The sequence below is a fragment of the Leuciscus leuciscus genome (genome assembly GCF_965113295.1).
Source record: "Leuciscus leuciscus genome assembly, chromosome: 18".
In the NCBI taxonomy this organism is placed as follows: Eukaryota; Metazoa; Chordata; class Actinopteri; order Cypriniformes; family Leuciscidae; genus Leuciscus; species Leuciscus leuciscus.
Window position 1 is genome coordinate 38,698,737 of NC_138742.1, and position 20,398 is coordinate 38,719,134.

Genomic DNA, 20,398 nt, shown 5'->3' on the forward strand with positions numbered 1-20,398 from the left:
GGAAAACTGGGTGGGGCTTTCTGGGATAGTCCTAAAATGGTTCAGGTCATACTTAGATGGGAGAGGTTATTATGTGAGTATAGGAGACCATAAGTCTGAGTGGACATCCATGACATGCGGAGTCCCTCAAGGCTCAATTCTTGCGCCACTCCTGTTCAACCTGTATATGCTCCCAATGAGCCAAATAATTAGAAAGAACCAAATTGCTTACCACAGCTATGCAGACGACACACAGCTGTACTTAGCCCTATCGCCTAACGATTACAGCCCCATTGACTCCCTGTGCCGATGCATTGATGAAGTCAACAGTTGGATGTGTCAAAACTTTCTTCAATTAAACAAAGACAAAACTGAAGTTATTGCGTTTGGAAACAAAGATGAGGTTCTCAAGGTGAACGCATACCTTCTCTCTAGGGGTCAAACAACTAAAAATCAAGTCAGGAATCTTGGTGTGACACTAGAGTCAGACCTTAGTTTCAGTAGTCATGTCAAAGCAATAACTAAATCAGCATACTATCATCTGAAAAATATTGCAAGAATTAGATGCTTTGTTTCCAGACAAGACTTAGAGAAACTTGTGCATGCTTTCATCACCAGCAGGGTGGATTATTGTAATGGACTCCTCACTGGCCTTCCCAAAAAGACCATAAGACAGTTGCAGCTCATACAGAACGCTGCCGCCAGGATTCTGAGCAGAACCAGAAAATATGAACATATCACACCAGTCCTCAGGTCTTTACACTGGCTCCCAGTTAGATTTAGGATTGATTTCAAAGTATTATTACTGGTATATAAATCATTCAATGGCCTAGGACCTCAATACATTGCAGATATGCTCACTGAATATAAACCCAACAGATCACTCAGATCATTAGGATCATATCAGCTAGAAATACCAAGGGTTCACTCTAAGCATGGTGAGTCTGCTTTTAGCTATAATGCCAGCCGCAGCTGGAACCAGCTTCCAGAAGAGATCAGATGTGCTCCTACAGTGGTCACATTCAAATCCAGACTCAAAACACTTCTGTTTAGCTATGCATTTACTGAATGAGCACTGTGCCGCTGTTCGTCCGACTGTACTGTCTTGTATTTCATTTTTTTTTTTTTAACTGTTTTAATTATTCATGTTTCTTTTTATTATTTTAATTTCTTCTATGTAAAGCACTTTGAATTGCCATTGTGTATGAAATGTGCTATATAAATAAACTTGCCTTGCCTTGCCTTGCCTCTGTGAAAGTTTGAAAGTCTTTTAGTGCGCTTTCAGAGCGCTCGCGTCCATAATGGAGAACTGTCACGTAATATTGTTTTTTCCTCATAAATGCGAACACGAAAAATAAAAGACAAAAGACTTTTAAGTAAAACTTACTCCGACATTGTGTCCTCGGCGGAATTCGCTCTTCAAAATGCTGCCGTTTGTAGTCTGAGTTACAATCTTCCTCTGAGGAAACAACTTCCTCGCTGTCCAGAATCATCTGAAGGGCGTCTTTACTGGAGAAGCGTGCCATACTCAAAACGCGATGAACTATCAGTAAGTATGATGAAGAAACTGTGTTTTTATGGCATTGATCGGGGGGCGTATGCGATCACCTAAACTATTTACCATTTGAATAGCGCCGGGGGCGGGGCGGCCTCAACTCATTATAGAGATAATGAGGCAGAAGGAAAAACGGTACCTCTCCTTGCTTTCAAACGGATTACATGAGTTGAAAACATTTGTTTTTTATATAAATTACTTCATTTAAAAGAAGAGATTTCAAGCTTCATAAAGACATATCTCACGTGTCTGTGTGAGAAGTATTCGGTGAGTCACAGTTCGGACGCGTTTCAGAATGGACTACACTGACAGAGAGAAGGCAGAACTCGCTTCGTGTTTATTTTTCTTTATTTGGCGAAAAGCTCAACACTTTGTTTTTATTATGAGTATACACAAAAATAATACACATTTAACAGAATCGATTGATGTACGAAACTCCTATGAAAAATCAAAGTCAACAGAGTATTTATGAGTTTCTTTTACACTGATAAAAAAAAAGCGAGCTGGTATCGCCGGCGATACCGTCGACCTCAGGGGGTTAAAGGGTTAGTTCACCCAAAAATTAAAATTATGTCATTAATTCTGTTCACGAGTCCACATTGAGGCTGCTGACGTGTTATCTGGTGCGTCAATGTCAATGGTCAATGTGGACTCGTGAACGCGGATGGAAAACAGACCGGAAGAATACAATGTTGAATAAAGTCGTAGTTTTTGTTAATTTTGGACCAAAATGTATTTTCGATGCTTCAAAACATTCTAATTAACCCACTGATGTCACATGGACTACTTTGATGATGTCTTTATTACCTTTATGGACGTGAACAGTGACACGTCCATTGACTTACAATGGAGGAACAGAAAGCTCTCGGAATAAATCTAAAATATCTTAAGATGTCTTCAGAAGAGAAACGGAGGTCTTACGGGTTTGGAATGACATGAGGGTGAGTCATTAATGACATATTTTTCATTTTTGGGTGAACTAACCCTTTAACGTGGCTTACTGTACTAAGACAGTGATATTAAATTACCAAAATCAGTACACATCATATTTATAAACCATACTATGTATAAAAAATCAGATGAGCCCAGAATATGAACGCAACGCATTTAGTTACACGTTAAGCGTTTTCCTCCCATAGAAAACCGTTATAAGAAAAGGCTAACGTGGCTTACTGTACTAAGACAGTGATATTGAATTACCAAACTCTGCACACATCATATTAATAAACCATACTATGTATAAAAAATAAGATGAGCCCAGAAATTGAACACAACGCGTTTAATTACACGTTATGCATATTCTCCCATAGAAAACCATTATAAGAAAACGCTTAACGTGGCTTACTGTACTAAGACATTAATATTAAATTACCAAACTCTGCACACATCATATGTATATACCATAGTATGTATAAAAACTCAGATGAGCCCAGAAATTGAACGCAACGCGTTTAATTACACGTTATGCATTTTTCTCCCATAGAAAACCGTTATAAGAAAACGCTGTGGAGTAAAAAAAAAAAAACTTTTCCCCACGCCCCTTTTTAGAGCACATGGTTGCCTCCAACCAATCACAAATCTTTGTTTTTGATTCGTCCAATCACCACACAATGTAATCTTTTGAAATGCATGCAACTAAGTGGCACAAACTGTCATTTCTGTCACCTTGCTAGTGTCGCTGTATATGTCTTGCCGTTATTCAGTTGGATTCAGATTTTTGGAATCTAAATTTATTTAATCTAAAAGCCTTTTTAAAGGCTACAACTCATTTTCACTGGTGCCACATTAATTACCAGGGTATTCTTAATATACATATATTATATACTATATTATATTATATTAGATACTATTATATTTTGTTTTATTACATTGTTTTTGGACTCAAATTTTCTTTATAAAAAGCCTTTTTAAAGGCTACAACTCATTTTCACTGGTGTCAAATTACCAGGGTATTCTTAATATACATATATTATATTATATATTATATATATTATATACTATACTATATTATATTATATACTATATTATATTTTGTTTACACACTGTCGTCAGCTGAGCTCAGCCCCTGTTTTGAGTTTCCTTCGCCGTCAGTCACTGAAATTATTTGGTTACTCTTTCTGTAAGCGTGTTCTCATTCCCTCCATATCTCTCTATCGCTTTCTCTTGTAATTTGCACCGAGTGATGAGTTGAGTATGCGCCGATTTCTGGTTGCTAAAGCTAGCACTGGCAGCAGCAACGAGGCTGCTAGGGCATTAGCTGCAGCAGAGACCGAATCACCCGCCTCGTCGGGTGATACTGCTCCTCGAATCGCTACAATTTCTAACCCCCGTGCCCAGTCCAGTACCAGTACACCTAGTTCTAGTTGCACAAGACCCGCAGCCCCCGTCGTTCCCAGCCCATCCGTGGCTGTTGCGGATGAATACAACATAGGCTTAAACACTGAAGCACCGTCACAACCCATAGCTCTGGTTTTCCCCAAACGTCCTTTTGGCAAGAGCTCCCGCTCATTCTGCCCAGGTTGGTATCGTGGGAGACCATGGCTCGAATATTCAGCAAAGCTTGATGCGTGCTTTTGTTTCCCGTGTCAGAAATTTGAGGGGAACAATGATAGGGATTTGGTTTTCACAAAACAAGGATTTACTAATTGGAAAACTGCATTGGAAAAGGACAAGGGACTCTCAAAGCACGCATCAAGTCAATTCCACATAAAAAATGCAAAAGCCTGGTCTGAAATGTCCCAAAGAGAGGCCACAGGGGAGACCATTTGTAATTTAATAGGGCCCACACAAATGGAAAAAAATAGGTATTATATTAAAACAATTGGAGAAGTAGTTCAGTTCCTAGCAGTAAATGAACTTCCACTTCGTGGCAGTGTGGAAAGTTCAAATGATGATGATTTCTCTGCAGGACTGTTCTTAAAAATGGTTGACTACACACTGACAAAGGACCCCAAATTTAATGAAATTAACAAACACATCCCACCAAATGCAAAATACACCTCTCACAACAAACAAAATGAAATTATTGAAACACTGGCCAAAATGGTATTAAATCAGATAAAAGTATAGAGTAAAAGGCCGTAACAATGCATGGTTTACTATAGATTTAGCCAGCTCACTTCACGAACGTAATAAGGCCTGGGCAAAAGCCAGGAAAACAAACCTGGATTCTGATTGGCTACTCTTTAGGAGGCTACGCAATTTGTGCACAGTGGCTATAAGAAAGGCCAAAGCAGACTATTTTTTAATGGAAACTTCAAATAATTTAAATAACCCGTTAAAATTTTGGAAAACAATTAAATCCTTGGTTGGAAACAGAACTTTTGAGTTGCCACCATGTGTTCTTAAGGACTCCCGTAAATTATCTGATAAGGCTGAAATGCTTGGTTGTTTTAATGAGCACTTTATTGCCTCGGGTTCCTTAATTGATTCAGTCAACTCTACATACCAGAATCGTTCAACAAGCTATACATATGGTCAAAGTAGACTCATTAATTCTTTTAATTTTAATCCATTTTTAGTTTCAGAAGTGCATAAAGCCCTCACACTTTTAGACATTAGAAAATCAGCTGGTCCTGATAAACTGGAGCCTTTTTTTCTACGGTTAGCATCCGATTTTATTGCTCCACCTTTGACCTATCTTTTTAATCTATCTTTAGACACAAATGAAATTCCACTTATATGGAAATCTGCATTTGTTCTTCCTTTGCTAAAAGGGGGTGACCCGTCAGATTTAAATAATTATAGACCCATCTCGAAACTGTCCGTCCTGGCCAAGGTTATGGAAACTATGGTAAATGAACAATTGAAAGAGTTTTTATCTACTAACAATATTTTGTCAAAATATCAATCAGGTTTTCGTAAAAAACACAGCACAACTACAGCAGCTTTAAAAGTAGTAAATGATTTTATTGATGCTTTAGACACAAAACAACACTGTGCAGCTCTTTTTATTGATCTATCTAAGGCTTTTGACACTGTGGATCACACAATTTTAAAACACAGACTTGTCAGTGTAGGGCTGTCAGATCAATCAGTTGGCTGGTTTGAAAACTATCTATCAGGTAGAACTCAGTGCGTACAGGCAGATGGTCTCACTTCCAGCCCTCTTAGTGTATCTAAGGGTGTGCCCCAGGGGTCAGTGCTGGGACCACTCTTATTTATACTATACATCAATATTCTCGATCAAAATGTTTCCAATGCAAATCTCCATTTTTATGCCGATGATACTGTGATTTACTGCTCTGCATCAACTCCAAACCAAGCTCTTTGCCAATTACAACGCACTTTTGATATTGTTCAACGTACCCTATCCGATTTAAAACTTGTTTTGAATGATAAGAAAACAAAACTAATGTTGTTTTCCAATGCAAAATCAAAGTCAAAGAACCTTGTACCTATTACTACTTCACGGGGTTCCAAGATTGAGTTTGTATCGCAGTACAAATATCTCGGTATATTAATTGATGATTCACTTTCTTTTAAACCTCACATTCAGCAGTTGGTGAAAAAACTGAAGCTGAGACTGGGATTTTATTTCAGAAATAGGTCATGTTTTTCCTTTGAGGCAAGAAAGAGGCTTGTTGATGCTACTTTCATGTCAGTGCTTGATTATGGTGATGTTATATACATGCATGCATCTCTTACAAGCTTAAAATTGCTGGACACGGTTTATCATGGAGTGCTTAGGTTTGTCACAAATTTTAGAACACTAACACATCACTGTTCTTTGTATGACCGGGTTGGTTGGTCTTCTCTGTCCGCTCGTAGACTTAACCATTGGTACGTTTTTATCTATAAAGCAATTCTTGGTTTGCTTCCCCCATACCTTCAATCTTACATTATAAAGAAAAACATAGGAAGATATTCTCTTCGTTCCGAGGACTTAATGCTTTTATCTGTCCCTCGTGTACGGACCGAATTAGGAAAAGGGGCGTTTAAATATGCAGCCCCCTGTGCTTGGAATGAGCTACAAAATGTAGTAAAACTTCAGGAGCGGGTCTCACTTTTTAAGTTTAAAGCAATTTTAAATGAGTTGGAGGCTACCCAAACTACCTGTAAATGTTATGACTGATCATCGTGACGATCCCAGCGAGCATCGCTGTTGTTTTATTGCTTCAGTTAAATATTCGCAACTTTTCTACCTTCATGACCTTGTAATTCACTATTTTTTTATTTTTATTATTTTTATTTTTTTTACCAGGTTTATTTGTTATACGTTATATGTTAAATGTTGATGTATTTGTTTTATGTCTGCAACTTTGTTAATTGTGCTGCTGCCTGTCTTGGCCAGGACACTCTTGGAAAAGAGATTTTTAATCTCAATGAGTTTTCTTTCTGGTTAAATAAAGGTAATATATATATAAAAGGTAATTATGACAAAGCAGATTATGCTGGGTTTTGCATCAAAAGTGACGGAACGAGGGACAGATGTAATGTGGAGAATCTGTCAATCATGGTTAGATTTGTCTGTAAAGGCATTCCAGAGGAACACCTGATTGGCCTGCTTGACCTCAGTCAGTTAAATGCTGAATTTATTACCACACAAATTCTTGAGCATCTTTCTGACTCAGGCTATAGTGCAGCTGAAATTATCAGTCAGTGCTATGATGGAGCTTCTGTCATGAGTGGGGTCAGGGGTGGGGTTCAGGCCTTATTGCAAAAGAAGGTAGGGAAGGATATTCCTTATATCCACTGCTATAACCACCAGCTGCACTTGGCTGTGGTCCATGCAATGCAAGGAGAGCCGTGTGCAAAAATCTTTTTTGATCTATCAGGATCACTGCACTCTTTTTTTCACCGTCATTATGTGTCACAGAACTATAATGTTCCCTCCCTTAAACGACTGTTGGAGATCAGGTGGACAAGCCACCATGATGTGACCAAGTGTCTTGTGGAGAATCAGGATGCTATTCTGAGTATCCTGTCAGAAGTTACAGAGGACAGAGCCGCTGCTGTTGATATCTGTACAGAGGCATCAGGGCTGTTGATGATGTTAAGGAGGCATCATTTCTTTGAAATAGGAAAATTCCTCCTTAAAGTTCTGGGTTCCTTGAAGTCTGCAAATGCTATGCTGCAGGCTCATTCTGTTGACCTGTGCTGTGCTTCAGAAGTAGTCAGTGCATCTCTGCAGGCTCTGAAGCAGATGAGAGATGAGGAGAGTGAGACATTAACCAGCATGCCTGCACCAGCTGCTAAAAGAAAAAGAACAATGAGCTCACTGCTCGTAGGTAGCGTTGTTATGTCCACTGTAGGCCATGCAGAAGACTCCATGACTCCTAGCCAGGCTCTGAAGAGAGCTCTTCTCAACATTTTGGACATCGCCATTGTAGAGATGGAGACAAGATTCTCCAAAAGCAATCTGGATCTCATGAAAGCAGTTCATTGCCTTCAACCACAATCTCCCTCTTTTCTGGATGTTGCCATGTTAAGTCCTCTGCAAAAAATGGCAAAAAGTGACAGTGACAAACTTTCCAATGAGATTCTTGTCGCAAAAATAATGTTGGAAAAAGAATTCAAAAAGACTAATGATGATGAGAACGTAGAGTTTGTAGACCTCTCCACCATTTGCACATTTCTACACGGGTATAAGAATGCCTTTCCTCAGCTCCATCGCATGTATGTGACCTCACTTGTGATTGGAATATCATCTGCATCATGCGAGAGCTCTTTCTCTACTTTGTCTCGTGTTCTTACCCCCTTCCGCCACACTATGCTACATGAGAGAAAAATAAATTTAGTTATTCTGGCTCACGAGAAGGCCATAACAACAGGTCTAGATATGGACGCATTTGTTAGGACTTTTGCACAGAAAAGCAGACGACTGATGCTATAATGACTGATATAAGCCATGCTGTGTACAGAGCTAAAGAAATGAAAACCAAAAAAACCCCAAAAAGAAATAAAAAAGATTGAAATAAAAAACGAAAGGACAGACAGACAGACAAGACAGACAGACAGGAAGACAAACAGACAGACAGACAGATAAAAAAAAAAAAAAAAAAAAAGATAAATGCAGCCTCAACAGGGCACAAGCCAGTGTCCTATTTGTGCCGGTCCCAAGCCCGGGTAAATGCAGAGGGTAGTGTCAGGAAGGGCATCCAACATAAAACCTATAAGACAAATCAAATGGATCAAAGGAGCTGATAGATTAGAGCTGGGCGATATAGGATTTTTTCATTTCACAATATATTTTTTCATTTCTGGCCATATCAATATATATCACAATATAAATCAAATCACTATATTTGTCAAATTTAAATGTTCCATTGCTCATAAGTGAGATGTGAAATCATCAGCAGCTTGTTTGGATTGAAATATTTCTTTCCTGTCATAGATTAAACATGACAGACGTACTGAAGGAACATGACAACTTTCAAAGCTTTATTCTGAGTGCTGAGAGATTGTTGAGAAGGAGCGACAAAGTGTGGTCGACACTTGTAATTTCATTTCCCTTTATTTATTGCCTCACAGCACAACTTTTTCAGATAACTAAAAAAAAAGTTACACATATTACAAACTAAACAAAAAGTGAAGGTTTTCAAGTTTCAAAAGATAATATTGTCAATATGAAATGAATTAGCTAGGAACTAACAACAAATGATCAGAATAATTGTTTTTTTAAAACAAAAAATCAAACAGAATATAGATACATTTTTGTTTAAATCCTTGGTGCAAATTAGAGCAGCTTTCAAAGACAACATAAACTAAATGAAATGCTAAGCTATTAGCAGTGTCAAGCCAGATGTTAATTATTTTGTTTAGAATCAGACCATAATCAGGTGTGTGTGTGTGTGGGGGGGGATTTTTGACTGCTAGGTTATATTCTGTGTGTGAAGGCTTATTTTATTTTAATGTTTAAATCTCTTTGTTTTTTTTCCCTCTTATGGTATAACGCTGGAGTTCTCGGTAAATTTTTCATCAGACGGAACATTAATGTTCTCCGCTGCCCGGTCGGCTCCTGCAGCCCAGACATCCACATGTGTACCGCTTGCTAATTCACAAGTGCTGTAGGTAACAGTGGGAAGTCTGGGAACATGGCTCTGTTCCCACAATGATTGGTTCGGCACAGCGCTACTAAATTCTGATTGGCTATTCTTATGTCTATTTTTAAAAAATGTGACAAATGAGTTCTATGCAATAGTCTCATATTTCTATCGAGAAAATGTTATTTTCGCGATAGATATCGTTATCGTTTTATCGCCTATCCCTAAGATAGATATATGAATAGATGAACTGATATGATGATAGTATAGTTAGTATAAATTTCTATGCATTTTAGGGGTTTGGGGGGATTTGACACCCCAAAAATGACTTGCCCCCCCCTGATATTCTACCTGCACCCCCTAGTGGGGCTGGCTGAATCCGGCCCTGCTCAGTACCTACCTTAGGATCGCTGAGGTGGAGTGCTGAGGACACAGCCTGAAATTTCCTGCAGGACATCACTGAGGCTGGAAACCTAATGCCATACTGTCTGGACCTATTCCAGTAGTCTGAAACTGATAGCAGCTTCACCAAACCCATATAGATTATAACTGAGAGGAATGAGAAGTCCTTCAGGGACATGTCCTGTCTCGGCCTCTTGAGCCACTAGAGCCAGATGATCTTTCTTCCTGTCTTCCTCTCCCATGACCTTTGCCTCTCCATCTTCCTCTGTCACTGCTTTCCCCTCAGTGCAAGTGGTCCATTTATTTTTTTAAGGTGAAGTCTTTTTGTGGGGTTCGTCAAGTCAATATGACTCTCCCACAGTGCCAGTTCTACATCTGATGTCGAATCTGCAATAAAGCAAGTTCGGACCTCACATTCTTTGTCTCTAAATGTGACTGTGCTGCTTGATGGATCCATGCTGTAGACTGCAGCAATCTAATCTAATCTGGAGACCTGCAGGTGATAAAAGATATTCATTAACATGTTCAGTGGGTTTAGTTAACCTTATTTTACCATGATAAAAGGTATTTCACAGGAAATATTAATGGTTGGTGCATATCTTTGTTGCATTGTAAATCTAAATGTATTTATAGTGGGTTGAATTTTTTTTGTCAATTGTTATGTATTTGTTTTCTTTCTTCAACAAAAAAGGACAGTAGTGATTCAAAAATAAGTTTTATTCATTAAACATAATTTGGTCATAATAATTATTTCCTGATTATGAGACTTAGCTGGAAAGTAAACCAGTTCTGAGTCTAATTAATGCCATTGAATGGCTTGATGATGTTTGATGCTTGAAAAACAATATGTAGTGGATAAAATGTCTTTTGAAGATAATTGTATAAAAGAACACTATATTTTAAACTTTTTTTGTTTTGTTTACTATAAATCACTGTTGCTGGCCAATTGTCTGAGGGATGTTTACAAGTTCAGCTTCACAAAGTTAGTTGTAAAGTTTGTGTGAGAAACAAGGTGGAAGCATATAGGACCACTTGTTCTTGTGCAAGCTTTACAAAGCACTCATGTTAGAGGTGAGATTGTCCCTTTGATGAACACTGGTATGACAGCAGTCTGGGATCATTGATTTGTTACAAATAGTAGAATGGAAGCAATAAAAGTAAAATTGGGCTGCAATCATTTCACTTTATTACTCTTATTCATCTGTTGTGGTTGTATGGATTGTTTGGTCACTGTGTGTGGTTTTTCAAGTGTTAAAAGAGCACCATTCATTCAAATAATGTGGGCTCATCAAGATTGTTTTCTTTACACTCATTGTTTGTGTTTAACTGAAGGAAGAAAGTTATATACAACACTAGGCGCGTTTCTATTAGAGATTTGCGCAAAACTTTTGCGACATTTTTTTCTTCTTCTAAATGTCGACAAAAAACTATTTCGAAATGACGGCGTTTCCATTAACTGATGTTATGCGACTAAAACGTCCATTTTTTCCTCTCGCGATAAGTAAAATAATTCCAAAAACCATGGCAACGGACGTTGGTAGGTTTATGTACTAATCCGAGCCACTGCACTAGACATTATTATTAATCGAAGGAGATGTATGTGTGTTTTCCAGCGATGCAGCAGCTCTTCTTTGTTTTCAAGTAGCAGGGAACCGTCGCAACCCTGTCGTCATTATGTTAAGCCCGCCCCGCCTACTCTATACACGATGTGATTGGCCTGACCCAATCCGAGTCAACGGAGAGTTGCTAGACTACCCTGGCTGCAAAACTAATTTTGCTGCCGCTAGGGTGCGTCTAGATTTCTAGGCTATTGTCTTATATGAATTTAATAAAGAACTCGTATTCTGTCCAAACACACGTGCGTCTAGATTTCTAGGCTATTGTCTTATATGAATTTAATAAAGATTATTAAATCTGACTCATCTACGTCGGGTGACCTGTAAATGCGCAAAAACTGTTTCCATTGCAGTTTTGCGAAATATTTCTTTTTCGAATTGCCTGAAAAAAACCCTCATGCGAGCGTAACAACTTTTTTGCGATAAATGCGAGTTTTTGCGAAATTGACGTATTTCCATTGGGCGTATTTTCTTTTCGCAATTTGAAGGGTAATGTAAACGCGGCTAATGATGGCATGGTGAGTAAATGATGAGATAATTTAAATTTTTGGGTGAGCTATCTATGTAACAGTTTGCTTTTAAAGCATTTATTAAAAACTTTAATACATTTAAAATGTTAAGTCACTGATGTCTCTGACGTGATGATGTAATGCATCTCAGAGATGGTACAAGATGGGCATTTGTGGTTAAAGTATATAATTATTTTTATTTTTTAGAAAATGACCGATCGTTTTGCTGGATAAGACCCTTATTTCTCGACTGGAATTGTGTCGAGCCTTTGAAGCTGCATTTAGACGGACATTTGAACCTTCTTTGAACATTTGAATAGTTGATTGCCATTGAAGCCCATTATATGCAGAAGAATCCTGGAATGTTTTCCTCAAAAACCTTAATTTCTTTTCGACTGAAGAAAGAAAGACATGAACATCTTGGATGACATGGGGTTGAGTAAATTATCAGGAAATTTTGATGCCTACAAATGCCTACAAGACTTGGATTTTAATCTCATTCATGTTTTGAGCAACCAACAACACATTAAAATGCCACAAGTCTTTCAACAGCATCACATGCACTGATTTTTGGAGACTTCAGTCCTCCTGGCTGTGGTAGAAGAAGATATATCAGTAACAGAAGGGATGCCATTTCCTGGTCATAGACTGAAGACAAAGATTAACATGAATTAATTAACTGAAAACTTCAAATGTAATACTTTAAAGGGATACTTTACCGGTTTTTCATATTAAACTATGTTATTCCCTTAACTAAGACGAGCTGATACATACCTCTCTCGTCTCAGTGCGTGCACTAAATCGCTCTGTCTTACGGCGAAACTTTGTTAGCACTTAGCTTAGCCCAGTTCATTCAATATGGGCCAAGCAGAGAAGCTACCAAACACCTCCACGTTTTCCCTATTTAAATACAGTTACTCGCGTAGTGTAACTCGACCTAGGACTGTGACACAAAACAAAACGTTGCGCTTTTCTAAGCGTGTAAAATGGATAACTATATTGTATGGCGGAATACCATAGCAAGTGCTTGTAAGCACTTCGACTTGGCGTAGTAATATCTTCACTCGTGAAAAATCCTCTCACCGGCCCCCGCTCCCTCTAGTGAAGATATTACTGCGCCGAAGTCGAAGTGCTTACAAGCACTTGCTATGGTATTCCGCCATACAATATAGTTATCCATTTTACACGCTTAGAAAAGCGCAACGTTTTGTTTTGTGTCACCGTCCTAGGTCGAGTTACACTACGCGAGTAACTGTATTTAAATAGGGAAAACGTGGAGGTGTTTGGTAGCTTCTCTGCTTGGCCCATATTGAATGAACTGGGCTAAGCTAAGAGCTAACAAAGTTTCGCCGCAAGACAAAGCGATTTAGTGCACGCACTGAGACGAGAGAGGTATGTATCAGCTCGTCTTAGTTAAGGGAATAACATAGTTTAATATGAAAAACCGGTAAAGTATCCCTTTAAGTTTGATTAAGAACAGAGAGCATATTAAACATTTGTCTGTTTTGTTCATGTTTAGCCTGAAATTTGTTTTCCAGATTAAACAAATTAATCTGGAAAACACCCATTTTATAGGTTGTGATGTTGCTCATTTATATATTTTTCTCATCAAAACAATACAAGTAACTATAACTGCAAATTTAGCAAATGCTCCAAAACAATTAAATCAAATACAACTTACCTCTTGCATCATCAAGATCACCTTCTGCTGACAGCAACAACTGACTCAACTCTGCTGTCGATGATAGACGCTTGGCTTCTTTTATGACATTTGGCCTGAAGAACGTGTCCCACTTTTGAAGCAGCCTGGTGGATGTCTCGGCATCAAATAGGAGAGTGAAGTCCTGATCCACCTTTAAGAAAGTATAGTTTATATTAAACTATAAACAATACTCTCAAATTGCATGCCATTGAAAACATGTTATTCCAAACTTACCAGCCCCTTTGTATCCAGGAATCTTGGGAAGGTAGAGAGGATATCAACACTAGAGCCTGGATCTTTAACAAACTTCTGGCGATGCTGAAAGGTCTGTCTCATCTTCTGGAAAATTTGTGACTTGTCTGTGGCATGGTTGAGCAAAGACATGGCCTCTTTGCAAGCATCCCCATCAAGTTGATCTTCAAAATTAGTAGCCCTTTGGCATTTAAGGCTGATTTATACTTCTGCGTCGGACCTACGCCGGAGCCTCTACGCTGTAGGCAACGCGTTGGTTTTCATTTATACTTCTGCGTCGTTGTCCGCGTTCAGGCGCGCAGAGGGAGCATGTGAAACCAGAGGGAGCGGTCCTAGCAGACCAATCACAGCACTTGCGTCCGCGTAGAGTTGACGCGTTGTTACATTTTTGGAGAGCTGCACGTCAGGGTACGCGCGCTACACACAGCCTACGACGTAGCTACGGCATAAGTTCGACGCAGAAGTATAAATTGGGCTTTAGGGCCTCCTGGAGAAACATCAAGAGGGCTGTCTGGTAGCACAGATCCTCTACGAATCTTCCTGTGGACTGTTTTCATACGCCAGGCGATGTATCCTGTGTTGCTTGCAGCATCATAGAAGTGTTCCTGAAATAGACTTTTTTTAATCCTTTATCATGTTCAGGCTAAAATATCAAACAATTAAATTTCAATGTCATAGAAACAGCCTGTGTCATAATATTATAAGTATGAATTAAAGTGCCATGCAAACAATAACAATGACTTACGTAGCCTTTCTTAGAATATGGATCTCTGAGGGAAGGGAACAGCATCACGATGCCATGGGCATACTGTTCTCTGACTGATTTAGTAGGGAGTTGCCTAAGAGAAAGTATCAAATTAGTTATCATAATTTACACAATGACAATGCAGTTATTGGTGTGTAAAGAAGAAAAACATGCTAAAACAAATACCCGTGTGTATCAATCATGTGAGACACCAAAATATTAATCATGTGTCTTCTTGTGGCATCTGTAAGAGTTTCTGTTTCTTGATACTCCTGTAGTACTGCTTCACCACCAGACTTGAATTTTAGCACATCTTCAACCAAATAATAAAAACATGAGAATGGTGATTCACAAATTTTTTGAAACTCAGAGGGGAGAAAGTGTTAAGAGGGACAGTTCACACAGAAATTAAAATTCTGCCACTAATTACTAAGCTTTGTGCTAACCTGTTTAGCAGACAGTGCAGATGTATACTCATTTCTTTGTCTTTTGTTAGGGACCTCATCTAAGATTACAGTTGATGCACTTGAGCTGCTTGATTCAACTCTCTACCCCTGCACCACCACCCCCACCACCAGTCACTTTCAGACGAAACCTGCGCTCACTTTCCCCCTCCCATCTTTCCTCTGCCGTGTCATCCTCTCTTCCCCCACCCTCACAATTCTCATCTCTGGATGTGAATACCGCAACGGACACCTTATGCTCCACTCTAATCTCTTCTCTAGACAGTATCTGCCCTCTCTCCTCCAGGCCAGCACGCGCTACTCCCTCTAACCCCTGGTTATCTGAGGTTCTTCGGGAACACCGGACCGAACTCAGGGCAGCGGAGAGGAAATGGCACAAATCAAAAGACGCATCTGACCTGAGTATGTATCAATCTCTCCTCTCCTCCTTTTCTGTTGATGTTCATGCTGCAAAATCTTCATACTTCTTCAAGACATTCAACTCTCTCCTCTGTCCACCTCCACCACCACCCGCCTCCTCCTTAACTGCTGACGATTTTGCAAACTTCTTCACCAACAAAACAACAGCTATCAGCAGTCAGTTCTCAGCTCCACACACACAGGAACCCAGACCGACCCCTTCCACAGCCAATACCCCTCTGTCCTCCTTTTCTTCGCTAACCGAGGAAGAAGTATCTACACTTCTCCTCTCCAGTCACCCTACCACCTGCCCGCTTGACCCCATCCCCTCACACCTTCTACAAGCCATCTCTCCCACACTTCTACCATCACTCACACACATCATCAACTCATCCCTCCATACTGGCACCTTCCCTACAGCATTCAAGCAGGCTCGGGTTACTCCACTGCTCAAAAAACCAACGCTAAACACATCATTTGTAGAGAATTACAGACCTATCTCTCTCCTACCATTCATTGCGAAGACACTTGAAAGAGCTGTCTTCAACCAACTAACATCCTTCTTGTCTCTAAACAACCAGCTGGATGTCAACCAATCTGGCTTCAAGAAAGGACATTCAACTGAGACTGCATTACTGTCAGTCACAGAAGCCCTACGGATCGCAAAAGCTGCTTCCAAATCTTCAGTCCTCATTCTCCTGGATCTGTCTGCTGCCTTCGACACGGTGAATCATCAGATCCTTATGTCCACCCTCTCATCACTGGGCATCACAGGAACTTCACTCCACTGGTTTGAGTCCTATCTCACAGGTAGGTCCTTCAAGGTCGCATGGAGAGGTGAGGTATCCAGAGCACATCAGCTGACCACAGGTGTTCCCCAGGGTTCAGTTCTTGGTCCCCTCCTCTTCTCCATCTACACCACATCACTGGGACACATCATACAGGCACACGGTTTTTCCTACCACTGCTATGCTGATGACACGCAGCTCTTCCTCTCCTTTCAACCAGATGATCCCACAGTAGCTGCACGGGTCTCAAGCTGTCTGGCGGACATCTCCACATGGATGAAGGAACATCACCTGCAGCTCAACCTGGCAAAGACTGAGCTTCTCGTCCTCCCTGCCAATCCATCTCTACAGCACGATTTCACCATCCAGCTAGAGTCATCATTAATCACCCCATCAAGATCGGTCAGAAATCTTGGAGTAACGTTTGATGACCAGCTGACCTTCACAGATCACATTTCAAAGACAGCTCGATCATGCAGGTTTGCACTGCACAACATCAGGAAGATCAGGCCTTTCCTAACTGAGCATGCAACACAACTTATCGTCCAGGCCCTGGTCATCTCTAGGCTTGACTACTGCAATGCTCTTCTGGCTGGACTTCCAGCATGTGCAACCAAACCCCTACAGATGATCCAGAATGCTGCAGCTCGTCTTGTCTTCAACGAGCCCAAGAGGGCCCACGTCACTCCTCTGTTCATATCTCTGCACTGGCTACCTCTCGCTGCTCGCATCAAGTTCAAGGCACTGACGCTTGCTTACAGAACTATCACAGGCTCAGCTCCCTCCTACTTTCACTCACTCCTACGAGTCTACATCCCTACCAGACACCTACGATCGGTCAACGAGCGACGTCTCGTGGTTCCATCACAGAAAGCCACAAAATCACTTTCCAGAACATTCTCATTCACAGTTCCATGCTGGTGGAACGCTCTCCCCACCCTCATCCGGAATGCAGAATCCCTGACAACATTCAAAAGACAGCTGAAAACCAATCTCTTCCGTGAGCACTTAACCTTATAGAAAAAAAAAAAAAAAAAAAAAAAAAAAAGTTTCCTTTCCCTTTGAAACATCACTTATCAGGCTTATGCTACTCTGAATAATACCTGAACTTTGTATTTTGAGCACTTCTTGCGTTGTTGTTGCTTTTGCCTCTTTATGATGACTCGCTGAATTTAGTCCTAATTTGTAAGTCGCTTTGGATAAAGGCGTCTGCTAAATGACTAAATGTAAATGTCTCAGATATGGAAGAGTGGTCTGAAAATTATAAAGAATTTGAAAATATTAAAATATTTTGATGACCAGCACAAGGATCAGAAACATGAAATAGCTAATTTATCATATATTTATTCAAAGGGCTTGATGATACCTTCCTCCTTTCAAATTCAATAAAACTTACCATCATTTGAGAAAACAGTCAGCACCACATTGCCTTGTCCAACAAGGTCGCTGAATATTTCTGCATCGACTTCTGTCCCTGTTGCATCTTTGTTTATAACTTTTGCATCCATATTTAACTCTACCATGATTTAAATTGGTTATTTTGAAGTTTAATTTTAACATGGTTTGTTACTTTATTTAAATCCCCTTGGTATAAGAAACAAACACAGGATACGTTAACAAGTTAAGTTTATTTAAGTTTGAATGTACAGAAGGGTGCACACTTCTTAGATTCTTCTTTGCTGTTTAACTCTACCTGAGTCCTAGTGTTCGAATTGTGTCAAAGCTCTTGGCATATTTTCAAGCAGAAGTTGTCATAGTTGGGTAAACTTCTATAGTGGTGAATGAGAGACTACATTAAATATATGTTTTGTCACAATAGTGTTTCTACAAGAGGGAAAAAAATAGAAAGAATTTGATACGATTACGATGCTGATGACCATTAATCAATTTCGATCTCTTGATTCACTATCAATTCACATGAATTCACACTACTGTACTTACTTTTCTTGGGTTAAATTCAGTATTTTCTTGCATTAATTAATATTCACTTGTGTGTGCTTATACGAGTATCTTTTTAAAATGTATCATTTGAAAATCTAGTGTTTGATCATGTCTAAATATTTATTCAAATGCAAAACCTAAAAATAAGTAAGCAGTTATGACCTGCAATACTCTTTTGAGCAACTAAACTAGATACATGTATATTTATTAGAGTGGGTAAACAATGGCATTGCAAATGGAAATTATTATTTTTCTGGCCACAAAATGACTTTAATTTGCCTCTTTGCATTGAATTTAAAACCCTTTTCTCCATTTAACCTTAAATACTACACTAATTGTATTAGGCTAAACATAATAACGGAAATAGGATACAATTCATAACAAAACGGTTGATCTGCATGTTTGTCTTTGGCGTAATAATCAATGCATGTGTGTCTCACGCACAATTCGTGAGAGTTAGCAACCCTGCTTTGTCATCGTTGACACAAAAAAGCCTTCACCTGATGAACATTTTCATCAGTAATAATGTCCTTAATTAAATTAACACTGTTTTTGAGCAGTTAAGGTTACTAGATTTAAAAGTATTTGTTTAATTCAGAATGGGTGCAATGCTAGCTCCAAACAAGATTCTATTTTTCTCAGAATTACATTAGATGGCTAATTACAACTAACAATCCGATAGTGAGCTAGCATCATAAGATAAAAAAACAACTATTGACAGACCAAGATTATAATAAAAGTGGTAGTGGTGGTGGTAGTGGTGGTGGTGGTGGCGCAATGGATAAGACACATGCCTTTGGTGTGAGAGACCCGGGTTCGAATCCACTGTGAGACACCAATGTGTCCCTGAGCAAGACACTTAACCCATAGTTGCTCCAGAGGCGTGCAACCTCTGACATATATAGCAATTGTAAGTCGCTTTGGATAAAAGCGTAAGCTAAATGAATAAATGTAAATGTAAATGTAAAAGTGACTATCCAATTCTAAGATAAACACTTATTCAGTAGCAGTAAAATAGGTGTACCAAACAATCATAAAACAAAGAAATATTATCTTACCGTCATCGTGAGGTAAAATAATGAGGAAGGATCACTCTGCCAGCCAATCACACAGTGACGTCGTGCCCGCAGTCTGTAAATTCCTTCAGAAAACAGCGTGTGGCGCACTTGAGCGTATTTTCAGACGCACATCTAATTTGAAGTAGCTTTTTATGGGAGCGGCAGCGCAATACTTTGATAAAAAATAGATAGGGCTATGTCAAATATTGTTTCTATTTTAGTTTTAATGAAAAACCAGGGGACCCCCCAAGGTCATTTTTTTTAGCCTTATGGGGGGTCCCTTGATGCTTATGGGGGGTCCCAGCTGGAGTTGGAGGAGTTCTTCAGATGGCTGATGATCCTGGGCAACTGACTCTGCAGGACCTGGCGGAGATGTTTCGTGAGAATATTAGTCGAACAGTTTTCGACTAATACAGGCCACAGGGTGATAGTTTCCCACTTTACCCTGGAGTAACACTGCTCCTAGTCCAACTCCTGACTCATCCGTCTGTAAAACAAATGGTTGATCAAACCTGGGACTGTGCAACACTGGAGTTTCCTGTAAAGCTCCTTGAATATCCTGGAAAGCTCTCTGGGCCTGCTCAGTCCACTGAATCTGGTTTGGGCCATTCTTCTTAATCTTGATCTGTTAGGGAAGCAGCTCTAGAAGCAAAATTGGGCACAAATCGACGGTACCACCCAACCAATCCAAGAAAACACCTCACCTGTTTCTTAGTCTTAGGTAGGGACCAGGACTTAATAGCTTGCACCTTCCCCACTTTTGGCCGGATGACCCCATTTCCCAGTACATAGCCAAGGTATTCAGTCTCTTTCTTCGCCAGGGCACATTTACGAGGATTGATTGTCAGTCCCGCTTCTTGGATGCGTCTTAAAACCACCTGCTAATGCTTCAGATGCTCTTTCCACGTTTCACTAAAAATCACAATGTCATCAAGGTAGGCTGAGGTAAAATCAGACAATCCGTGCAATACCTGATCCATTAATCTTTGGAAAGTGGGCGGAG

At 39.6% G+C, this 20,398-nt stretch overlaps 1 protein-coding gene and 1 long non-coding RNA gene across 2 annotated transcripts; both read right to left on the reverse strand.

Moving 5' to 3' along the window:
* Window positions 1-12,572: 12,572 nt before the first annotated feature.
* LOC309480252 (uncharacterized protein) lies at window positions 12,573-14,573 on the reverse strand (the record flags this gene model as incomplete). The annotated part of the gene is made up of 4 exons (XM_082144664.1): window positions 14,498-14,573; window positions 13,983-14,206; window positions 13,728-13,899; window positions 12,573-12,694 (listed from the first exon to the last, which is right to left on the reverse strand). The coding sequence occupies exons 2-4, from the start codon at window positions 14,130-14,132 to the stop codon at window positions 12,573-12,575; spliced, it is 444 nt and encodes a 147-aa protein (XP_082000790.1). The 5' UTR covers window positions 14,133-14,206; window positions 14,498-14,573.
* A 184-nt stretch (window positions 14,574-14,757) lies between these two features.
* Window positions 14,758-15,282, reverse strand: LOC309481459. The gene is made up of 3 exons (XR_014200022.1): window positions 15,192-15,282; window positions 14,958-15,058; window positions 14,758-14,839 (listed from the first exon to the last, which is right to left on the reverse strand). It is a non-coding gene; the product is annotated as an uncharacterized lncRNA (long non-coding RNA).
* Between the last annotated feature and the right edge of the window lie 5,116 nt (window positions 15,283-20,398).